The sequence below is a fragment of the Cyanistes caeruleus genome, chromosome 10, assembly GCF_971803275.1.
Source record: "Cyanistes caeruleus chromosome 10, bCyaCae1.hap1.1, whole genome shotgun sequence".
Classification (NCBI taxonomy): domain Eukaryota; kingdom Metazoa; phylum Chordata; class Aves; order Passeriformes; family Paridae; genus Cyanistes; species Cyanistes caeruleus.
In genome coordinates this window covers 13,542,082-13,566,292 of record NC_141710.1, presented here as the reverse complement: position 1 = coordinate 13,566,292, position 24,211 = coordinate 13,542,082, and the positions used below count along the sequence as shown (strand labels likewise).

At 41.3% G+C, this 24,211-nt stretch overlaps 2 protein-coding genes across 10 annotated transcripts in view; one reads left to right on the top strand and one right to left on the bottom strand.

Moving 5' to 3' along the window:
- MB21D2 (Mab-21 domain containing 2) overlaps positions 1 to 20,378 on the bottom strand; it is a 95,644-nt gene extending 75,266 nt beyond the window's left edge. For 2 of the 9 annotated variants that reach the window (XM_086843639.1, XM_086843643.1), the window contains exons 1-2: positions 20,215 to 20,314; positions 18,561 to 18,689 (exon numbers count right to left, since the gene is read on the bottom strand). The gene's annotated coding sequence lies outside the window, so the exon portion shown is untranslated. Of the gene's footprint in view, positions 1 to 18,560; positions 20,145 to 20,214 lie in introns of those variants that run through there. The other 7 variants (XM_086843642.1, XM_086843644.1, XM_086843645.1 and 4 more) reach the window with 7 other exon arrangements.
- LOC111933464 (IgGFc-binding protein-like) overlaps positions 19,911 to 24,211 on the top strand; it is a 63,941-nt gene continuing 59,640 nt past the window's right edge. The window contains exon 1 of the mRNA XM_086843636.1: positions 19,911 to 20,142. Within this exon, the coding sequence (XP_086699762.1) occupies positions 20,042 to 20,142 (101 nt within the window). The 5' untranslated portion in view covers positions 19,911 to 20,041. The remainder of the gene's footprint in view (positions 20,143 to 24,211) is intronic.

Sequence of the window (24,211 nt, the reverse complement as noted above, 5' to 3'; positions counted from 1 at the left end):
ACCAGTTGTCCCCATACAGACCCCTACAATGAAAAGGTCATGAGCAAGTTAAATTTTTTTTCATTTTCTTGCTGGTAGATCTCCCTAACTACATCTGTTTGCCTTTCCTAACTAGCCTACAATATGCTGGGGCATTCTGTGCAGTGTGGCTTCCTCAAGCAGATCTGTGTGAACCTGCAAGAGTAAAGAAGTTTAAAAGCTGTTTATCTGTCTACTCGAGGGTCCCTCATTCCAGAAGGGAATAGTGAGCAGCTATGTATGCTCCAGTGAAAGTGGAGGGTGAAAAGAGGCCTCCAATTTTAAAATACAATTTTGTGTGTGAAAACCCTTGCAGATGCAAGAATTTTTACCTGCCTTGTTACCAAAATTAGGCATAGGATGAACTGTAGCTATAATGATGAAATAGACAATGACAACACAAGAGCACCTGCCAGTCTTATTCATACCCAGGAGCCCTCAGATATTCTGTAGTTATATTTGATGTGTGAGCATGGGATAAGTGGACATATCCTCCATTAACAGTTTGCTGAAATTTTTAGTCCATTTTGGATTATAGATGAATTTACAACCTCTTGCATTACAAATGAAACCATAAAATCACATCCCTTTTTCCATTAGATTTACAGATGGCCACAGCTCTCTCCTGGACTGGTTCATGGAAGTATCTCCCTGCTTCACTGCTGGTTCAGTACCTCTGCAATTTCATTCTTCTGCCACATCCACTTACCCTGGCTGCAGTCTCTAGATGTGACTGATGTCACTTGTATCCAAATCAACTCAGGACAGGAGAGAAGCAGTAGACAGAAAAGGACAATGTTACCAGTGTTAGTATGCTTATTTGTAATGGTGGCTGGATTTGCATGGCTCATTTAGACAAAAGCAAAAGAAAATAAATTTGCTCATGGAAATTAACTCAGTATAAGTCATAACAGAGAGCTTGCAAGGCCTGATCCTGTTATCACTGAGGGATTTCAGATGCAATTTTTACTGAGTTCAATGAAATTTCCCTGGTTTTAGCAAGGAAGATCAGACCTTACTTTCAACATGCTGTTTAAAATATACATAAGAATTCTCCTTGTGGCAGAACAAAAGCCATTCTCACAGCTCTAGCTGGAGAGGCTTTGGGGCAAAATGCATGTTAGCATGTTACCTCAACTGACTGATTTCTTTGCTGCACAGATGAGCAAACTAGGAGTCATCAGCCTCAGCACATCACAGGAATCAGAGCACCTGTCTCCTAGTACTCTGTGCTCTGCATGGGATGAAAGAAAAAGCAAGTGCTTGTGAAGCAGGGCAGCTAAGTGAGCACTGAAACAGCCTTGCAACAACCCTGGCCTGGCCTGACCTGACCATTACCTCTTGGCCCAGATTTACACCTCTGCCAATTCAGGTCATTAGCATCAGTTCAGAGCTTCTCCTCTCTCCTAACCAACATCTTCCCTAACAGCAGAGACAGCTTGCTGTGAATAAGCAGGCAGGAGATTTTATTGATTTGATGGGGTGAAAGAGGAACTGAAAGGAAGAGTCCAGAGCATCATCACTTCCAGACCATGTTTCAGCATCTTAACAGCCATGCTCGTTCCCATACTCCACCAGTACTACTGCTCATTCCCATTCACTTGCTGCAATGAACTCCCTTGGCTGTACAAGGATCTGAGACTTTTCTTACTAGGCCAGCAGTGAATATATAGTTTCATTCTTTAGCTATATGCTTCTTCCAAAAGCCAGATCAGTTCCCTATTCTTGTTCTTAGCATGGGCCTGTACAGTTGCACTGGTATAATTAAGAGGGCAGGTGGGATGAGATTTAGGCCACGAGTATTCCCTAGATCACTGACTTTGCCACACCTTCAGAACATAAAACCCTGCCCCATAATGAGATCTCAAAGGGTGAAATTCACCTGTATATAGAAGCCTAGCACAAGAGTAACATGCAGTTTTAAACTCTGATTTGTTCTTAAATATCGCTCATATCAGAAATGTTTCATGATAGCTCACAATAGCTGCTTATGAATTCAAACTTTACCATGTCAGATGCTGTGCCAAAAAAAAAAAAAAAAAAAAAAAAAAAGAAAGGAAAAAGAAGGAGGATCTGTGCCTCAGAGAGCTCTCACACAGGCATGAGTCTGTGAAGAAACACAGAAACAATACAGTACTGGGCAGCATGACAGATGGAGAGTTCTGCACCTACATTCACCCAGCATCACATTCCTGGTGTTGCAGGAAAGGAGACTTTCAAAAAAAGTGAAAATCACAGGTTTATTTTATTTTATTTTTTTCCTCTAATGTGGAAGGTCTATAGAAATATGAGGTTTGTGTCATCCGTCTCAGTTCACTGGCATGGTTTCAATGACTTTCAAAATTTCCAAACATTTTGTTGTGAAACTCAAGGCATCAGGGACATGTTAGAAATTGTCATGCAGACTCACCATATTTGAATCTGATTACCCTTGACCAAGCTGGGTAACTTTGCAGACATTTTTCTCATCTCCTTTCAGTGACAAGTACTGAAAAGTACAGAAACAGAGCCAGGCTTTGGCCACAGACAGTGAAAACACACACATACACACAGAGTGAAAGCCTGAGGAAGTTTTCCAGAGTTACAAAAGACTGATATTCACCTTGCCATATTTCTGGCATTAATTGCTTCACTTACATTGTAGAGCAGAAATAACTGTTGAAATTATGGCCATTAAAGATGTATTTATTCACCGGTCTATAACCCATAAATAAATACAACTTTTCTTTATATTATAGACAACAAACCTCGTAACCAAACTGTTCCTGCTGCAAACAAATTTGGACTGACAGTTTCCTGCTCCAAACAAAATGTATATTTTGACATCTTGGAAACACGGCTGCAATGTCACTAATGTCAATCAACTAAAGCTCTCAGAAAGCTCTGGTGCTTCAGCCACATGCCAAAAGGAGGGTTTAGAAGACTAACCAGAGACACATGTTATTAAGGAATGTTAAGACACATGTTATTTAGGAAGAGCCACCAGTACATTTTGGAGCTGATCCAACACCCGCTGAAGACCTCAAGATAAATTCATTTATTGACTGTACTCTTCCATGGATGGAGTCCCATGATAAGGAGACCAGGTTGATGTAAGAGAGTGTTATGATTAAGAGAGGAGGACACATAGGACTCTGAGAAATCACTGCAGGCAGGTAACCTTGAGCAATGGACCAGCCATTTCCTTCAGCTCAGTGGCAAACAGCTTCACAGGACTCTTTCCCTGCTCTGGGTCTTTGCCTTTATTATGGCAGCGATGTGTGAAACCTCAGGGCTTCCTGGTCAGTGAAATTTTGAAAGGCAGCTTGCAACACAGTAAGTTGCAGAGTGAAAATGGAAAAGCCATTATTGATTCACTTGAGTAGGAAGTGCAAGTAATCCAAAAGCAGAATGTTTTCTTCTGAGCAATCCTGAACCTTATTATGAAACCAAATCAAAATATGTTCATACTTGGATATCTACTTAAATCACTTGAATTTTGAGAGGCGGAGTTCCCGTGGACAGTCAAAGATTAATGGATGAGAAGGTAAATGTCAGTACATTTTTGGTGAGTAGAATTGCCTAGAATCAGACACAGGCTGTGGGGAAGTGTGAATTCAGCACTGAATCACTATTTCAGTCCCTTAACCATCAAGACAGCCCCTGCTTCTCTTTCTGATTGATTAGGCAATGAGGTGAAATGCTGGAATCAAGGGTAGCTGTTATTCACAGCTATATCTTGTGTGTCTTTGCATTCAGGAGCAATTTTATTCATCTGTCAAGAGAAACGGGTCAAGATAAATTTCCAAGTTGTGTGGGAGGAAGCAGCCATGAAGCTCACAGCAACAAGGCCCCAGCACAGCAGCCTTGTGCTGTCATAAGCAGATGGCAAATGGGGAGCTGTGAACTGAGGACTGGCTGCATGGGGGCCTCACTTTTTTCCCTGCACTGAGATCTGTAACAATCATGCTGCAACACTGGCTGCAGAAGGTTAATTCTGAGAATTTCCCCCACAAGTCGGACCTAATGAGAAGTGTCTGCGTGCAGGTTCTGCAGCTGCCTTGTCATTAGAGGTGCTCATTTCCTAGGTGGGCATGTGATTTCCCATTTCCCTGGGTTAGGAAAATAACATAATTATACTCTGAATTCAAATCCACTGTGGTTTAGAGAGAAGCAGGGTCTGATATGCATAATTTTTGAATGGATGTCACATTGCCATTGCACAGGAAGCAGTATCAATTTCTCTTCTGTGTGAATTTTTATTTCAACATATCCAGAGTAACTTTCATTTATACTTAACACCCAGAATTAATCAGTGCTGGCACAAACTTTGAAAGAAAATAAAGGCATCCCCAGTAGAAACGAATGGATAGGTGACTATCTGTCTTTCTAACTTCTGTTCAAGGAGTCAGACTAGTTGCACTGGTAACCACAGGAGCACAGCAGTAATCTGTCAACAGATTTTCACTTTTGTGCAGGTTTACTTTTTTAATTTAATTTTAATTTTCTTTTCATTTCTTCATTTACTCACTTTATACTTGACTGTAATTTTTTACTGTGGATATCTCATATTTAATATGTGTGTTATTTCACTGTAAAACTATGCAGAACTCTTCTCTTACTACAGATCCCTCATTAAAATTTCACAGATGGGAAATTCAAGCACCAGACTTATGAAGACCTGAGCCATAAACAAACCTCGTGGATTGTAAAGGCCCTAATTTTCACAGACACTTTACTCAGAGAGGCTTTGGGCCTAAAATGCCCGTAGTTGAGAAATGGAAATTAGGTTTTAAGTTGCTGACTGGAAATAAGCCAGCTTTATTCTGCTTTGTTTCCCTTTCACTCATCTAGAGGATCATTGACCCAGCGTGGCCTTGAATTTGGATTGAGAGCTCTCTTCAGCACTTCACTGTGTCCTGCTGTTCATGTGATAGGGCACCATGTTCTAGGGATGCGTAGGAGTCCACACCCAGGCAAAGGTGAGGATAACCTACTTTTTAGGCACCAGATCCCATTTGGGATGGCAGTGGGAACTCCACAACTCACACTCCTCTCCACATTCCGCTTATATCCCAGCCAAGCTGTTTTGTTCCCTACTCCCCCAGAGCAGCACTTGCTGCTTCTCCTATCTCCAGGAAGCAGAGGATGTCCTCTTTGCAGCAGCACCATACACTCCTGCCCCATATGCATGTGCAAGGATGTTCTGACTGCCTCCATCTTTAGGAAGGAGCGAAAGTCCCCTCTGTGCCCTTGAAACAGTGATTCCTTGCTGGCCTTACAGACTGCCAGGATACTGAGTGCCATCAGTCCTGCTGATTCTGTGGGTGACAGAGCTCTGCAGACGTTCCCTCAGGCTGTCCTCTCCATGCTAATATGTTATCTGGACTTCTCTAGCTCTAAGTGGATCATTTCCTCTCTCATTTGTCTCATCTCATAGAGCCCTGGAGGTTTGCTCACATTTATTTTTGGCTCTGTTTTGCCTGTTTCAGTTTGATTTACCTTCATTCGCACACATTTATATTTTCTCCTTCTTAGAGAGGCCAGTATTAAACCAGCATTTTCATACTGGTAATACTTTTGTTATCAGAATTTTTCTCCTTACTCACTGGAAAGCTGGATACCCTGTCTCCATCAGTAAGTATCCTCCAAGTGGCTGGAAAGGTACCCAAACCATGCAGACACCTGTGCTGTGAGGGCAGTTCCCTGTGCAGCTCAGGTCTGGATTGTAGGCTCCTGCAAAGCTAAAGCTGGAGGATGGGTTTCAAGCATCAACAAAGCCAACAGTTCAGCCTTCAAGTAAGGAGCAGACAGCATGGCCAAGGGGTGTTTGCCTTGGCACAGGGGTGCCTGGAGAGCCACTGAGGTTTGCTCCCCTGGCAGTAAAGGGTAGTACTGAGGCATGCTCCACATAGTACAATTTGAGCCCTCCTGCAACTTGGTGAGACATTATCCCTCACCCTCTGAGACACATCTGAAGGATCCATGGGCTGGGCTGATAAGGATGCTACAAGTTCCTTTTTCTGCTAAGGGGTAACACTGCTCCCTCAGCTGAAAGGCACAGCTCAGGCCCTGCAGGCAGAAATACTGAGCTGAATATTGCTCCCCACATCCAGCTATAACTTAAAGAGCAAGGGAGAGCTGCTCCCTCCCCCACCCTGTGCTTCAGTACAGGGATTATGGTGTCTAAGGAACCGTGAAGGAGAAACCCTCAACAGTATTTCTAGTCTTCTCTGCAGCCTATTCTTGCCACTGTCCTGACAAGTGTAAATCATGTCTCAATGTAAATATAACCAGTACATCTGTCACATCCAGGTGGCAATGTTGGCTATGCTGTTTGTAAATCCACTGAAAATAATGTATTTGTGCTGTGGGATGACATCCCATAATGAGATTTTGATATTCCATAGCCCAAGATCAGTGACAAAGAGAGATTTCATGAACAGAAAGACTGCTGGGAGATCCCCTAGACTTAGAGGACATTCTTGAGCTGGGGATCCTTCTAACTTACTCAGCCATAACTCAAATACAAGTGAGATACTTTCTCTTGCTTTTGAAACCAACAAATAAACACCATTAGCTGCATATCTGGCCATATATTTGCATTCAAAACATGACAAAGCACAACATAACTAAATGTAAAACAGCACAGTCAAGAACTGCATGTATTTACAAGCCAGTCTATCATATTGATCCAATTACACTTAATGTAGCAAGTATAATAGTAAAAAATAATAATTTCCATGTCTAGAACATTTTTTTTCTCATAGATTTAGAAAATTAATCCCTTTAATTAATTAAAGGGAATAATGAAATTCTAATTTTTTTTCTTTGCTTCCAGGTGTAGTTTATTTATGGAAAGCTCAAACAAGTCTTCATCCTTTTTTGTGAAAATACACATATGCCACATCCTTCCCTCCTGTGTTTTGATCAGAATTGTATATATGTGTATTTATGCATATGTAGAAATCTGCAAATAAATTCATGCCTCTCCTAAGCCTCTTAGCAGCAAAATAACTTACACCTAAGTTGTTTCCTCTATCTCATTGGGAATTAATCATCCTAGACTTGTGAATAGGTTAATGCATTTATTAATAGATTTTATAAAAGAAGCCTTGGAAATGCTGGATTGTTCAAGGCCAGACAGTAAGAGAATAATTGTTAAAATCACAGCCTCTGTATAGAGCTCTGCAGAATTAGGAACTCAGCCTAAGCCTCTTGAGTTGCAATCTTGTTTTTCTGTCTCTGAGACCAACTGTTTTGTCTTTACTTAAATTACTAGTCCCTTGAAATTGCTATTTTATGCCACTAGATTTCTTGTTCTTTACTTACATCTTCACATGTACAAACATGGAACAGAGTTTCACGTAAGTTAATAAAATAAAAGAGAAGCCAGGATATAATGCAAACTCCAAACCCCCTATCCATGCAGAGCCCAAGGCAAGGGAAGTGTATGGAGCAATGGAATTCCTGGAAGTCCTTACTCAAGCTAGTGGAAGCTAATGCTGCCTGCTCTATGGGGAGCTGTACCCAGTGCATCAGGGCATGCTCTTAGCCCTAATTTCCCACAGCTGGAGCACAGACACCCCATTTTACAGGTGGGCAAAAATATGAAAAAGCCAAGCAAAGCAATCTGTCTGTGGCCATACAACATGTCTGTGACCATGCAGAACAGGTCTCAGTATCTCACAAGCCTGTCCTGTCAGTCCCTGCAGCTGGACCTGCACAGACTCCTCCTATGCTGGGTACTGTATACTCAGATGTATAAGAAAACGTATTTCTGTTGGCTGTTTGCTTTGTTTCCCACCTCCACATGCCCCTTTGTATAACAGCTGATCAGGTAAGATTGATGCTTACACATGAGTTAGCACATATTTGAAAGCTACCACTTCCCAGGACTGATCTGGACATCTGGGGCCAAAACCAGCCCTGGGGGTAGTGGACAGGGTTTCCCTTACATCATAGTGTTGTGTCTCCTGAGTCACTGTGCGTGCTTGGCTCGCTCCCTATAGCCTCAATCAGGCAAAGGGCTTGTACAGTGGCGTAAAAGAAGCATTGATGGGATTAACATAAAAGGTAGAATCAGGCCACTGAAACTAACCATTTAAATCCAGCAGGTCACTGATTCTTTTGTGTTGATCTGAACTGGAATAATCAAAACCTGGCTGGGTTCCCCCTGCAGTCTCTCCATCACACCATTTGAATTTCCCTGCATTCAGAGAACATTCCCACTCCCTCTGTCCTGCTCTCTAAAGGAACAGTTAGTTTGAATTATAGGTTTTCTTTTTAACAACATTCTCTCAGAAATCCCAAATGCCAAAGACTGCACATCAGTCTGTACAATCTCAGCCATTCACATGCACACATCAGAGGTTTTTCCCATCCCTGATACATCAGTGCTGTTTACAAAGTAATGCTTACATATATATTTCTTCCCTTTAAAAAGCTGCAGTAGTGTGACTGCAGTGACAGCCCCACATAACTGCAGAGGTACTATCCTAGAGATACTGCTGCCAAGGGGTGAGGTTGCCTATAAACAAGAGGCTCCTGCAGCCCATGAATATAGTTTCTAGCTTGTATTTGCATGAGAAGTCCTATAGGTTTTGTAGAGCAGATAATGGAAGGGCTTTCTTCCATGTTTTGTGAGCTGTATTTCAGGTTTATAATTACCAGAGGACAGGAACCTCTCCTTGCATCACTAATCTTCAGGAAAATGTCATAGCCATCACCACTGAAGATATTAAAACCAAATGTAACACTGGAAACTGGAAAAATGCCATTCCATGATATACCCATTCCTGCCTTGCCTGTCCAGACATTTGCCTGACACTGGTTTTCACTGCCCCAGGAGAGGCAGTGCAGCTGTGCTGGTGTACATCAGAGATCCTGCACCGAAGCTGGTTCTGCAGAACTGGCCTTAGCTGGTGTTTTGCAAAAGAGAACCAGGGAAACCAGGGAAAAATCTTAAAATAGTCTTGGAAAACAATTTCCAAAAACATGGGGTGCTGCTGAGGAGATCATAGAGTACTTGGAGCATCTATTTTTCCCAGTCCTTCTGATTTCTACATCTTATCAATCTACCAGCCTGAAATATTAGTAGCAGATATCTTTGGAAACTGGAGGTTTCTTCGCTGTAATGTACCACCACAAAGGATGTTTGGGAAAGTCCTTTGACAGGACAAGAGGAAATGGCCTCATGTCATACCAGCAGAGCTTCAGGTTCAGGCTGGACATCCAGAAGAATTTCTTCACTGAAGAATATTTATTTATTTATTTATTTATTTATTTATTTATTTAAAATCAAATTTCACTGGACTCTACCCCATTTATTCAGCTCCGTTTACTCTGATCTCCATGCTGGTAGCTCAGCATGGAACTGCAGAACCTGTTCCAGCTGGAGACAGTATGAACAGTGGGAAGGGGAAGACAATGAGTGCTAGCCAGGCTGCCACAGAATTTGGGAATTTGGGATGAGATAAGCAAATAAGCTGGATGGTTCTGTAATGTGATCAGTGGCAAAATGGACTGCTGTGGTAGTAACAGTAGTAACTCATATGAATGTCTCAAAACTGGTTTCCCACACTGTTTGTCATATCAGGAAAGTAGTTTTTTATCAGTGACATATTTCTGAAGTTTTCCCCACAGCCATAAGCACTTGTGATACTTGTTTTTAACAGTACCTCTCCCTGCAGAGGAATGTCATGTGGCAAGAAACACCAAAGGATTTTGAGGGTCCTAGAGCAGGGCAGCACTGAATAGACAGGCCTGAGTCTCTCAAAAGACTGCTGCCAACTGCAGTGGGACTGGTGCCTGCTTGCATCAGCACTTGATTCACCCAGAAAAAATGTCTAGTGATGAGCTGGATTTGTTCTTAGTACAACTCTCTTGACTTCAGTGGAGTTTCCCTTGCACTGTACTTGTTCTGACAGACTCACATTGCAGTCTAGCAAAGTAGCAGAGGCTCTGGCTGTCAGGCCATAATCAAATTCCACTTCAAGTAACCCAGACAGCCTGCTGCCAGGGGTTTGCAGCAAGGAGAGAGGCAGTGGGCCAAAACCACCTCCTACAGAACTGTGTTCTTCCTTATTATTTCGTTATATTGATGCTTACAAATGTATTTTAACATAATAGTATAAAGACTTGGGTTGGAAGGGACCTTAAAGATCATCTAGTTCCAATCCCCCTGCCATGGGAAGGGAAGTCAGGCCCGAGACCAGACTGCTAGGGCCCCATCAAATCTGGCCTTGAGCACTGCCAGGGATGGGGCATCCACAGCTTCTCTGGGAAACCTGTGCCAGCACCTCACCATCCTATGAGTAAAGAGCTAAAGAACTTAGTTCTAATGTCTAATCTAGATATCTCCTCTTTTATTTTAAAACCATGTCCCCTCCCTATCACTATCTACCTGTGAAAAAAGACACTCTTTTTAAAAGCCCTCTTTAGGCTGGAAGGCTGCAGTAAGGTCTCCCTGGAGCCTTTTCTTCTCCAAGCAGAAGTATCCCAGCTCTCTCAGCTTGTTCTCATAGGAGAGATGCTCAAGCCCTATATTTTGTACTCTTTGTGGCTACCTCACCAGTGTTCAAAGCTCAGGGCGGTTTCTGATGAAGTAGCTAGATCACCATCCATGGACCACCATCTGGTCTCCTGCAGTGTTTGCTGCGGTCACGAGTCAGGACTGCTGTGAAGGAGATTGTGCTACTGCCTCTCCAGGTGCTGTTTGCACCTCTGGCTTTGGGAGGCACTCTAGCTCTCCTCTACAGACACATTCTTGCTCTCCTTTCTTCTCCTCTCGTCGCTGCTTCTGCTACTGAGTGTGGCAGTGCCTGCCTTAGTAATAGGAGGACAAGAGGAGTCTGTTCCAGGTTGCCAAGGAGATGCTGAGTAAGATATGCAAAGTCAATTACTTCACCAGAAAATAACAGCATGAGGAAGAAAAGTAAACCTAAGCTCTTCTGGGATGAATATGCTTATTTCTCAGAGCATGTGACTAGAATTCTAGAATGACAAGAATCATCAGCCATTTGTACCCCAAATTCCAGTAGAATATTGTTGGGAAGAAATAAGTGTACACTGTACTATGCCCTGTGACAGGAAATTTTATGTAGAAAGTGTTTGGAACAGATAGGCACAAGTCTACTCTAGGTTTAGTATGAACTACTCTATTTCTTTTAAAGAAGAAGAAATCACCTCACTGTGATTTGTAGGAGCTGAGGAATAAGAGATCTTCCCTTCACACAATTTCACACAGAAATTCTCTTCAGAATTTCCCATGAATGAAGTTCTTCCTTTCTTCTGACAAATTGTGACCAGCTGTCTCCTTACCCTTAAGAAAGGGAAATTGGCCATTGCCAAAGTTCTAAATGACAGACTTCACTTGTGGATTTCAATTAAAAGAAAATTAATATTTTTCATGAGAAGATAAACATTTCCATGCACCAAAAATATTTGTGGGAGGTTTTACCTTCCTCTGGCCAAGGAAAAAGCCTTCCCCTGTCCTTGTCCCAGATAATTTCAATCACAAAACTTAACAACAAACTAGCATGTCATTCTCTTAACAGCCTGACTGGTGCCCAAGTCAGAGGACGCTGACTTAGTTGAATGAGATTCTTCTTTGATGAAAAAGCTTTTCTTCTCTGTTTCCTAGCATAGGTGGATGCAGACACTGGTATCTCAATAGTTGCTTAGTTGCTGAGATTGAAGAAAGACTGGGTTTGGTCACTTTGGGGCTCCCTCCACACCAGTGTTTGTTTTTCTGTTGCTGAGAAAAAATGAGATTTGGAAAACTGAACCTAAACTTCCATAATTGTAGCAGTGGGTGTCTAAAACCTACTCCTGCATTCTTGGCAACATTCTGCAAATACTGTATCTTGTGTGAATCACAAATCTTGACTGAGACACCATTCAATCTGCTCTGCTATGTCAAATTGGCATTCAGATTTTTGTGCTCTCATTGTTTCTTATGAATGCATCAGAGTAGTCAGTGTGCATCCCAGGGTGTTGTACTGGAAGCTGTATCTTGGAGTGTGACTTAGAAAAAGGCAGAAAAATACTTTTTTTCCCACTGAGCTGAGCTCAGAATCCATTTCTCTCTACAAAAAGGTTCTTAATTTTTTAAGCATTTTCATTTTTTTATTATTAAAAATTAGCTGTGTCTGAATAGACTTTATAGCTGGTGAAAATGCCACTCTCTAGTTTTGCAGGTGCAAAAGGGAAGCTATATAGTAGCTTAGTAATTATGTTATCTTCTAGATAAATGCAATTGTGATTTACAAGTTTGTAAAGCTTGAAAATTCTTATAAAAAGGGATTGTTTGGGAGTCTGTTGTTGAGTGGCATTTCAGAAGATATGGAGTGCAGGGCTGCTATTTCTCACAGCAGTCCCATGGTCCCTGGTTGCCAGTCCCAGCCCAGTGAGCGGGGATTACACAGTCACCTCCAGGGCAGCTGAGCAGGGGCTGTGATTTGATTGCTCTTGGGAGTCTGGGGGAAACACTTCAGTCCACCTTAAATTAAAATCATAGATAGTGGAGACAAACAAGAATGCACCAGAACATTAAAATCATCTTGGCTAAACACCCTTCAGTGGGAAGGAAAGGTCTTTTATTTGTCTAAAATTAAAATCAGAAGGAGATATGGCAACAGGTTTTCTAGGATAATGAATATGCTTTGTTGCAGCCTAAGTAAATGAAAATGATTACATCTGTCACAATCAGAATCACAGAATGGTTGAGGTTGGAAGGGACCACAGGAGGTCATCTAGGCCGACCTCCCTGCTCAAGTAGGGTCTCCTGGAACATGTTACTCAGGGCTATATCCAGACAGTATTTTAACATCTACAGAGAGTGAGACTCCCCAGTCTCACTGTGAAACCTGTGAGCAATCTATTTGGTGAAGGGTCTCCCATAACTGGTCTCTGAGCATTCCTGCAGGAAAATGTGCTGGCCTGCTACAGTCAGGCAACAGTTTGGACTCCTGGTTTTCACCTTGCTTCCATCAGCATTTTCAGGAGATATTCCCACTGGGCCAGTTCAGCATAGGGGGTGACCAGAGCCTAGTTGGAAGTGGTTTGAATCCTTTTCACATCATTATTATTATGAAAATTCATCTTACTTTCTTCTTCTCCTACTCTGAAGTTATTAATCTCTACTGATTCAGAGATTTCTGGTTCAGTGCATTCCTACTTCTCTGTGAGTGAATGAATCCCACTGGCCTATCCTCTACAGAGTGTCAGAGAGAGTGCTCTCCAACATCATACAACTTCACTGCAACATCAGCAGGCACAGCTGAGGCTGGCATAGTCATATGCCTTGTTTATATAGTGGTGTGCTTTTGTTGTCTTGTTATTACATAGCAGTCATTAACTGAAAGGTTGTAGAACAGAGGTTATTTGAGGGAGTTGACGTCTCCCACCAGGGACCCAAGAGAGAGAAGGTTTCCTGACTACACAAATGTCTGTCAAATGTCTGCATCTGTCAAAGGTTTATACAGCCAGCACCTTCTTATGATTACAAATTTCTTTTAGAGAAAAATATATTCTAAGAAGCAGGTCTCAATCCTTCAACTACTGCTACACAGAAGTTTTAGAGTCAGAGTTCCTGCAGTATAACACTTGGAAATGTATGTGCCAGCAGTGATAAAAAAACTCTTATACTTGGAAAACAAATCTGTTTCAGTTGTGTGCACTCAGATGTTACTTCTGATTTGTTTAACAAGCATCTTCTGTCCAGTCCATCTGAAAAAACACCAACTTAATGAAGCCCAAAGATGTAAGGCTTTTAGATCTTTTCATCATATTTTGGATGAAGGAAGAACTGTGGGGTGGTGAGCATCAGACAGCAGAAATAACATTGATATGTGTCTTGATTTATTGTAAAGCAGCCATATGGCAAAGCTTCTTGTTTCTGAGTAGACAGCAGAATTCTTTCAGAAGTTGCCACACAGGAAATCCCTGAGGAATACTTACAGCAAAAAGACAGGTGGCCACGAGCTGTCCCATCACAAATGTTGCTGTCAGAATGGAAATACAACCATAACAGAGCTACAGCTCTCTACCCCACAGTAGCATTCATTTCCTGCCTGCCTCATCTGGCATCACTTTCTTTAGGAAGGAACTGCTCTTTCTGCTGTGCATTCCAGCTCTTTGGTTTGGCCTGGCTCCAGGGCAAAGAGGAGTTTGTGGAAGTTGGCAGAATCTTCAGATGCAATCACCGAGTACCTTCCTCATCTTTAGGCAATGAATTTTGTCATCTCCTCCTTTCCTGTTGGCATAATTTCTTGACAGACAGTGAAAATTTCAGTCATCTTGTGGGTAGAATATTTTTCTGTTCATGGAACAAGCTAAACCCAATTTAAATATTAACATTTATTTGGCTGCAAAAATAAGCTACTCACACCCAATGACCTGTGTTCTATCCCACCCACAGACAGAAGTCTCACCCAAAATATAATTCATGTTCATTGTCCTGTCAATATAGAGTCTTGTTCTATCAAGGTAGAATCTGACAGGGGCAGGGCTCTCAAAATTCTTTTGGCTCCCAAATGGGCGGGTTTGGGGAGACACTCTGCTTGACCTCTGTTACGATGACACACTGGCAGATATGTGCTCTGTAAGGCAGAATGGGTCTGGACCTAACCATTTCTGAGAGGAAAGTCAGTGGGTAAGCTACTGGCACATTTGACTGAGTCATGACAGGATATAGGAGAATTGTAATAATTAGACAAGGTTTTACTGCCGCCCACAGATTGCGTGTCCCAGCTAAGATCAGGCTTCACGTCAGAAAAGGGGTAGTACAAAAGTGCATTGATAGACCTGCCTGGCCTGAAAGACCTTGAGTCCTGACAGATGAAGATGAGAGAAAGAAAGGATTTTTGTCTCTATGCTATAGGCAAACAATGGAAGATCTCCAAAGTGCACACTGCTGCTCAGGCCCTGAACCAGCTGATAACACTTGGTGTTACTAAAAATCATCATTTGGACAGGCAGAGGCAGCACCCTTTGACATTACCTTGAGTTGGCACACCTCTCATCCCATCTTCACAGAATCATTGAAGAGTCTGGGTTGAAAGAAATCTTAAAGATCATCTAGTTCCAACCCTTCTGCCATGGGCAGGGGCATCTTTCACTAAACTAGGTTTCTCAAAACCCCTTACAGTCTGGCCATGAACACCTCCAAAGATGGGGAGTACACAACTTCTCTGGGCAAGCTGTTCCAGTGTCTTACCAGTAAAGAATTTATTCCTAATATCTAATCTCAATCTACTCTCTGTCAGTTTGAATTCATTCCCCCTTGTCCAGTCACTACATGCTCTTGTAAAAAGTCTTTCTCCATCTTTGTTGTAGAGTCCCTGCAGGTACTGGAATGGCACAGTTAGGTCACCTCTAAGCCTTCTCTTTTCCACATGGAGCAGATTTACCAGATCTATAGTTTGTGAGCACACTTAGATTGTTTCCAGACTAGACTGGTGATTGCACAGACACCCTGGCTCTCCAACACCCAGGTTTTGTTAATTTCTTGGTATCAGACTTAGTATGGCCAAGTCAACATCTGGATGTACACTGGAACATCCACCCTTCTCTATGTAAACAGGCTGCAAGGACCAGGATTTAACTGTGGGTTTTCTGTCCCCTAACAGCAGTACCTAACTGAGAAGAGATTTTCAAGTTGACCTTTAGTAAAGGGCATGTATTTCAAAGTTGAAGAGTTGGCAGAGGGCACCTAGTTGCACGTATTTACCATCTACTTGTTTCAGTCTGAGGAAGATTCAGGGTTCCTGCTGGGAATAGCTGGGCAATACAATTGTGGTATTTGTTTAGTAATTACTGCAGTAAGTATAGATAAAGAGATTTCTTTGTTCAGTCATTCACCATCCCGTAAATCACTCAAAGAACCCTGATACAGAGAGATGATGAAACAATCTTGAAGAAAAGGTTAATTTTCTGTGAAGTTTAAAATCCTTTCAGAAATTTGAGGGCATTTCCTAATTTGCCTTTTATAGATTTCTTTTATATTCCTAAAGAGTATTTTAAGTACCATCTTTCATCCATATGTACCTTGGAGTATATTACTTCTGTATTGACACTAGTTTTTACCCACAGGTTTCAGGAAGAGTTTGTGATTTGTGATGCTCCTATCTAAGGACCCTACCTTGTCGTACCTGAAAATGTTGGAAAGTATTAAGCTGTCTAAGCTACACCATCCATCACTTTCAGGTGGGAATGACTATAGGGCTCAGCTTCTACTCTGCGCCATTAACCTGAGAAGCAGACAACTCCTAGGATTTCATTTACAGGACACTCTCAGTTCTGCAATGTCAAAGGGCACCAGTTAGAGTATTCCACTCATCTTTGTACTTTCTACAGCTACAGTCTGAGGCAATTAAAGAACATGACTCAAGACATGTCTACACAATGCAGTGCAATGCAGAGATTTTCAGCTACCACTGACTCATCCCATAGTAGTAGTTCCTCTGATTCACAGAAGTCGTTAAAAACAATGAGATTATGTACAGCTTCCAGAGATTAAATTTCTGTTATAAGAGTTCAGATCATTCAGCATCTTCAAAGTCAAAGAGATTATGTTAGTTAGCTGTGAAGAGTTAAAAGATTTTTATTTGAGGACAGACATTAAAAGACATGCATTTGTAGCTCCTAGTAAAAGTAAGCCTAAAAGACCAACAGATAGCTGGTAGAAATTGACAGTCTTCCATTTTACTGTGTTGAGTCTTCAAGATACTTCACCTCTCCTGCCTATCTTAATAATACTCTGAAGACACTTGGTCAGAAAAAATATTTTTGAGAACTTGAGAAATTAAAAGTAGAAATCTTCTGCTGTCTTTATTTATGAATGATATAGCCAAACTGAGCAGTTTGGGAGAACCTAGGTTCAGGTTTGGCTTTTCTGAGGTACTCCAAGCAGAATACCTGTCATCTAAAAGCACCTCCCTCAAAATTAGTCAGAAATTCTATTTGGCTTGTGCTTTAAAATTCTAGTGACCTTTTCCTTGTTAGAGGCTAGTATGTCCTCTCTTTAAAAAGTAATATTAATTTGCTTGTAGAAAAGTGCATTTAACAGAACTGTGTGGTGTTTTTAACACCACATCTATTCAACTTCACTACAGTTTAGTCAGATTCCTGCAACTGAATTTCCTCTTCTGGCTGCATCAAGTGCATTTAGCAAGCTCCAGACCAAGTGTCAGCAAAGCCTCGCTTACCCAGCAACAAAGTGCTGCTAAGGATTAAACAAGTATATTATTAGGAACCAGATCTGGTATCCTGCTTCCTCTTCTCTATCAAGCTGCTACCTCAATACCACTGGACAGAGACATGTGGGAGAATGCCAGCCCCCTGGTCAGAGTGACAGGAACAGCAGGCCAGCTCAAGCTCATGGACAGTGAAACAAAGTCCTGTGCTCTGCTCCTAGAAAGCAGCAGCCAAAGCAGTGGCAGATCAAATAGATCATCTGCAAATACTGAAATAGCTGAAGAGTGAGGAACTAATAAAAGCCACTGGCAGCAGTGGCAGCATGAGGCAGCAGATCCAGTGAGTCTCATGTCACTGGAACTGTAAGTTATTATTACAAAGCAGAGGAAATACTTCTCTTTTTAGCATCTTTTAACAAGAGAGGAAATTATCACACACAAGAAAATTTTTTCACCATTGCAAAATAGTGCTAAAAAAATAAAAAAAAAAAACCAAGGAAACCTCATACCTTTATACAACCTACAGAATCCAAGATTAAGTAATTTCATTGTGACAGAATTTAAAACTAGCCAGGCCCTTCCTTCACTGTACTCTCATTCTCTGTAGGTGTTATGCCATTTAAAAACATTTTTGAGTATTATTTATCCAACCATATAAAATTTTTCAATATTCTTAGCCTCTTCTACTTGCTGTCTTCCATATTATTCCAATATTTTCAGCAAGCTTCTTGAACCTTTGACTCCAGACTAAAATATCATACTTCAAATGAGCAAAAACGCTTAGTTAATTATAGCTGCCACAGCTGACTCAGTAATCCCAAGCCCAAATCAGATCAGCCCTTCTGTTTATGATATTGAATTCTGCTGATTTTACACTGTGAATATACAATCTGTTGGAAAATTTCTTTGGCCTTGTCACCTTTCCTGAATTACAGCCTGTATTCTGGTAACAGGAGTAAACCTGTGTGTTTCCCTTAATAAACATCTATGTATATTACAAGCACTATAGATCTCTGTACCACCATTCTATAGGTTGCCTTATCTAATATATCCATAAATGTCTCATCTGAACACCCCATCAGTCATGATTTTATGGTTTCTTCCACATCATTGCTCAGACTATGAAACAGCATACACCCAAGAAATGAGCCTAAGCTCCACACCCAGACTGTGTTAATCCCTTGTTTGTAGCTAGCCACTTGGGTTTAGCAAATAATTCAGATGGGAAAGAACTCCTCAAGAATCAAAACATTCTCACAAATACATTTAGCACAGTGCATATGATGTGGCTTTTCTAGAGAATTGCATTGATTTTCAACTGTACTGGCTGCCAGGTAGAGACCACGTAAAAATATTTTTACTTACCAGGTTTACTCAGACATTCACAGCATGTGAATGGCCACACACAGATGTCTCAGATGTCAGTTCTACAGAAGCAGGGAATCTCTTTGGAAACGTCCTCAGACATCTCTGCATCCTAACACATCAGAAAATCTTTAATGAAAGGACCAAAGCACAGCCATCAGGTGCAGCACTGGAATTATGCAAGCATTAATGCAGACTGGCCCCAATGGTTGCCCCTCCCTCACACTTTTACCCTTGCTTTATTTTAAGCAGCCTTCTCAGTGTCTGGTGGTCTCTGGAGATAGTGAGGTGACAAAAATGAGCAGGAATAGCATCAAACAAGATTAGAGAGATTACTGTCTTTCTTCTGTTATTGCCCACAGTTTTGGGCCTGGGTGTTTAACTCCATGAGTTTTGCTTCAATCTAGCACAGAGAGAGAATTATTTGTGAAATACAGCCCTAAAGTTATGAGGAACAGGAAGAAAGGCCTGTGCCTAGAGATAAATGCAAGCGCAGAAAAAATAATTGTTTGCCAAACACTGAGGAGATTTAGACTCAGTTTCATATAATTCCAAGTCTGGAGCCTGCAAAATATCCAAGCTCAAAAGCACATCTGAGGCCTTGGCTAGGCTTACCGAGATCAATCGGGCAAAGCGTAGGCCTGCCAGAATGTTGTTCTTAAAACTCTTACTGAACTGGTGTGAAAGATGAATATGATCTTATCCAATCTCAGGAAATTAATCAAAAGCCAAAGGCCATGGTAGCTAGATATTTGACTAAAAAAAGCCTAAGATTTTCAGGCCTGTGCAAATCTACCACCAACATTAAAATGTAGAGAAATAACTGAAACAATTCTTTTCTCATTTTCCTCATTTTGTCTGCAGATATTAAATCATTTGACACCTTTTTACAGCCATCAAGATGAAGTGGCTTGCAATGAAGAAGTAATTCCATGGGTCCACTAACAGGAACAGATGCTGGACCCCAGCCAGTTATGTGCCAGACTGTGCTGTCACGGTGCACATCAAAGTTCATTCTTTTAACACCTGGTATTGTGAAATTGAAGTTTGGACTCAAGGAAGAAATCAATGCCATCAGCTTACTCAACAACTGAATTTCCCACTTATCAAAATCAGACCAGACATGAGAAACCAAACTAAAGAGCGACTCTGGCGTGAACAGAAAATTGCTATTGCATTGCTGCAGGATGCCCTGGATGTGTAATCCCCACAGGGGACTGTGTAAAAGATAAAACCATCTCAGCCTGGAGAATCTCCTCCTGTGAGGACACAGGTAGTGTGATACGCTGGGGATCTGCCCACCACGGCTTCCATCTATGTACCAGCCTCTTCCTTTTCCCTGCCAGAGGGAGCACCACACAACATCCCCCAGCTGGCTGCAGCACAGACCCCTCAGGCACCAGCTCTGGCCTCTGAGCCTGGGGAGCAGAGCCGGGCCTGGGGAAGGGAACTGGGCCTGGGGATGGGAACTGGGCCTGGGGATGGGAGCTGGGCCTGGGGATGGGAGCTGGGCCTGGGGATGGGAGCCGGGCCTGGATGCAGCCGATGCTCTGTGGGCAGCCAGGACCCAGCCTAAAGCCAGGTAGGGCTGGGCTGCCGCAAGTCCAGAGAGTGGTCCCAGGCTGGGCTGCTTTTTAGTTCAGGTTTTGAGTACCAAAACCAGCTCCTTGCTTCTGTTACTCCTGTAAACACCAGCTCCTGTTACTGCATCTCTGGCACATGCCTCAGCCCGCTGGCAGGCAGAGGGAATGTCCTGAGCAAGGCCTGCGGTGCCAGTGGTGGCTCTTAGAGTGACTGACCATCTGTCTCCCAAAGCACATTGTCTCCTGGCAGAACCAGGCAAGCTTGGCAGTGCCTCAGCCATTTGCCCTAAGGAGAGAAGCCTCACCCTTCAGTGCACTTTCTAATGCACAGGTTTTTGTTTCCTCAGTGGCTATCACAATGCAATTTGGTTGCCTTCATGCCTTAAGGGCTGTAATCTGCTCGTGTGCCCACAGGCTCCATCACTGCCACAGTTTCACTTTGGTAAAACCTAGGTGTTTTACAAATTGTGTGAGTGCTCCAGTACCTGAGCTAACCAGGTAATTCCACACACATTTTTCCTCTATAGACTTGCTCATTTCCTGTGAAGAATTAAACACCCCCAGTCCAGGAATCTAGGCTGACTCACATGGGATGCAGGAGACCAAGGTACAAGAACTCACCCTGCAGAACAGACATTTGAGATAAAGGAAAGGCCAGGTTTCCTTTCCAGTCTGTGACGTCTGGCAAGCCCTATCCTCTAATACTGGTCCACCCTGAATATCAGGAACAAAGCAGCAGCTCTGAAACCTCTTGAAGAAAAAAAAAAAAATCAGAAATAAGGGGAAACTCAGTGTGGTTTCACTGAGTGAAACCAACTGCAGAAATTAATGCACCTGGTCCCTTGTACACAGTGGTTTAGAGACCTGTTTCTGTATGACAGCATGCAGAGATAGCCTAGAGCAACATTTTACAGCCCATGGTTGCTTAAAAGATTTTTCTAAGTATATTATCATATTATTTTCTTCATTTTATTTCTCTTCTGGATTTGCATGTTAACACAAAGCAACAGAAGAACTGTGGGATAAAATAAGCCACTTTCCATAGTAAAATCTTAACTGATTTGTATGCTTAATTTTTATTTAGAGGGGTTTTTTCTCATAAAGCTTTTCTCACAGATTATCCTCTTCTATGCTTCTGTAGCAGGCCTGAAATAAAAAGAATTTGCCAGGACTTGGGGGTGTCACACACTTCATCTCTTAAAGGCTTATTAAAAACTACAAGGAAGATTTATGGGTTTGCTTTTCTTCAAAGCTGTGTACTACCAACATTATCAGTGAGAAAGGAATTGCCTCTGCTTCTGTTTCCCAGTTTTACTTGGATTTTTCTCTAACCTTACTAATTCTCCCATTTTGATGCTAGTCTTAAGAAATTGTTTTCATAAAGTGAAAATTGTGGAATGAAGTGAATATTTTTGATTTACAGGTGGTGTTTTGCTTAAAACAAAAAAAGAAAAAAAAAAAAAAGAGGGAGAGAATAATTCTGCTTCTTTGAAAATCTAATAATATAACCTAATGGTGACCTGGAAGCTCAGAACTTAGGGCACTGAAGGAAAAGCAGAGTTGTGATCTTCGTGATTATTTGGACACTTACAGTTTCAGCACTATGTACAATCCAGGTAAATCTCATGTCCTCGCTTGTATGGTTCAGCTCAGAGTAAGGCCTGTCTGCTCTGTAATTTGTATTCCTGACTAGAGCACTTTTATAGACACTTCTGCATGCATTGCTGAATACAGATGTGAAGAGAAGCTCATTTCAACATGGGTATCTACTCCTAATTCTATTTTTAAATCTTCATGATGGGAACAGTCAAACACAGGAATCAGAGAAGGATCCAGAAATGTTGTGGTGTTTCCTTCTGTGTTGGTCTGGACAAGGGCCAGACCAACTTAATATAGTTTTGGAGTCTCTTAGACTTTAAAGCAGGGTGTGAACCAGGTATCTTTCAGAATTTCAGAGCTTCCTTCTTCTTTTGATAATTCTGCAATTTGTATGCACTGCCATGGGCCTGCCCGACTGGAGAATCTTGACTAATACAGTTCCAGACGAATCAAGACATTGCCATAATTTTATTCATAAAATTACACACATGGGCATACTATCCAGAAATAAGGGTAGAATATTCTGATACTATTGATCTTCTTTGAAAATTGTAGTATTATTGTTGTTTTCTTGTATTCTTGTTCCTTATGCACAAGAAAAGAAAGAAGATTGTTCTCAATGAGGCATCACTGTAGGTGTCTACTGAAAGAGTTTTCCAGCTCTGCATTTTAAAGAATATGGAATTTTCTTATTTCTGTAGAAGTTTCTAAGTTTCTGAGATCATATAATCTAAGTTTCATGACCATATATGTCATATATATCATGATTTTGTCGTAAGGACAATTTATTTTATCTTTCTGAATCATGTTAATAGCTAGTTATGCCCTTGCTCTTATAACACAGTGATGCTTATCAAGACCTAGGTGTGTAATAAATCACTGAATTGATTGCCATGGCTTTGGCATCCTTGTTTCCAAGAAGTATTTGTTTCCTTGATTTGATGTTCATTTCCCAACCCACATCCTCCATTCAGGCTCTTTCTTTCAGCAGTGAGATGCTACTTTGCCAACCTCTTCTATCTACTAAATGCTAAAATCCAGTGGCTTTTCTCTTGGATCCATAGCCAATGCTGTAAGCACTCTTTCTGCACAGATTATATAATATTTAAAGGTTGAGAGATCATTTCTTAATCTAGATCTTAAAAGCAATTTATATGCATGTATTCTTTTTGATAATTAATATTTCAATTTACAGCATCATGATAGTTGATATTCTTCATCTGCTATCTATAGGTGTTTGATTTTAAGATTCAGTGGCAAACAGAGAAGCTTATAAGATACGTGTTAAGTTTGAATTTTGACCAACAGAACCCAAATTGAAACATTTTCTCTTGATAAAAATATAGTTATCTAGAACATCACACTTTGAGTGGGCTCAATATGCTAGAAAATGCTGTCCAACTGTCTTTGGTTTCTGAAAATAGAAATCACAGTCATTCACTTAAAAAAAAAATATCTCCTGAGGTCAGCTCTATATCCTAAATTTTGTTCACACAAGTTTTTATGTGTATATAAGCATGCAAGCACACCCAGGTGTTACCTGGAGTACTAAATGGCTTGTTAATAAGAAACCTTGTGTACCTCAAGAGACACTGAACCTTTTTTTCCTGCATAGCTCAAAACTCAAGTATTCTTGTGTAAATATAGTTCATTCCAAAGCAAACAACATAATCATTCTACTCTGAACCCATCAATGACACAAGTGAGTTCTGTATCAGTTTTGTTCATTTTGGGTGTAGAACTTGCAGAACAAAGTACAAGTAGCAATGCATTTCACAACCTTCATACTTTGCTAGGATCCAGAGTGGGTTTGGTTTGTGATCTGTGGACAGACTGAACAACAGGTTAACTTTCCTGTTTCTCTGATTATGAAAGTGGCAGGAGCTGCTGGACTGAGACTTTCCTTAGCTGAACTCAGGCACCTCTCAGTGTGTTTTTCTGACTGGGCAGGGAGTTATCTGTGGTCTAGGTAACAAAGAGTACTGCTCAGCTCCAGTAGTCATGGGAAGTGAACGATATAGATTGGAAAAGGCCATATGAATAGATTTTGAAAAGTGTCTTAATTTTTAAGCAATTTATAATTTTACATCCCTAAAAATTTACATAAAACCAAAATTGTATTAGAATTTTTTGTGAACCAAGTGTAGTAATGAATTATAATAGCTTAATTGTGGGAACTATTTGATATTCAGAGGGCTGTCTTACAAAAGGGGCTGTAAGAAGTGACCGTATCTTAGGACTTTAACTTAGGAGGAAGCAGATTTATCCAGAAGGCAGGAATAGGAGAAGTCATTCTTTGTGAAATGACCAAGAAGAGTTAAGAGGCTTGCGGGATTACTCAGTTCATGAGGAGCTGGGTTGGAAGGCAAAGATCCCAATTCATTTGGGATCTGTAGCAAAAATAATCAAATAGACACAGACAGCTGTTTAGAATTGTGTTCAAGTAAGTGAAAGGTTTGCTGAAGCCAG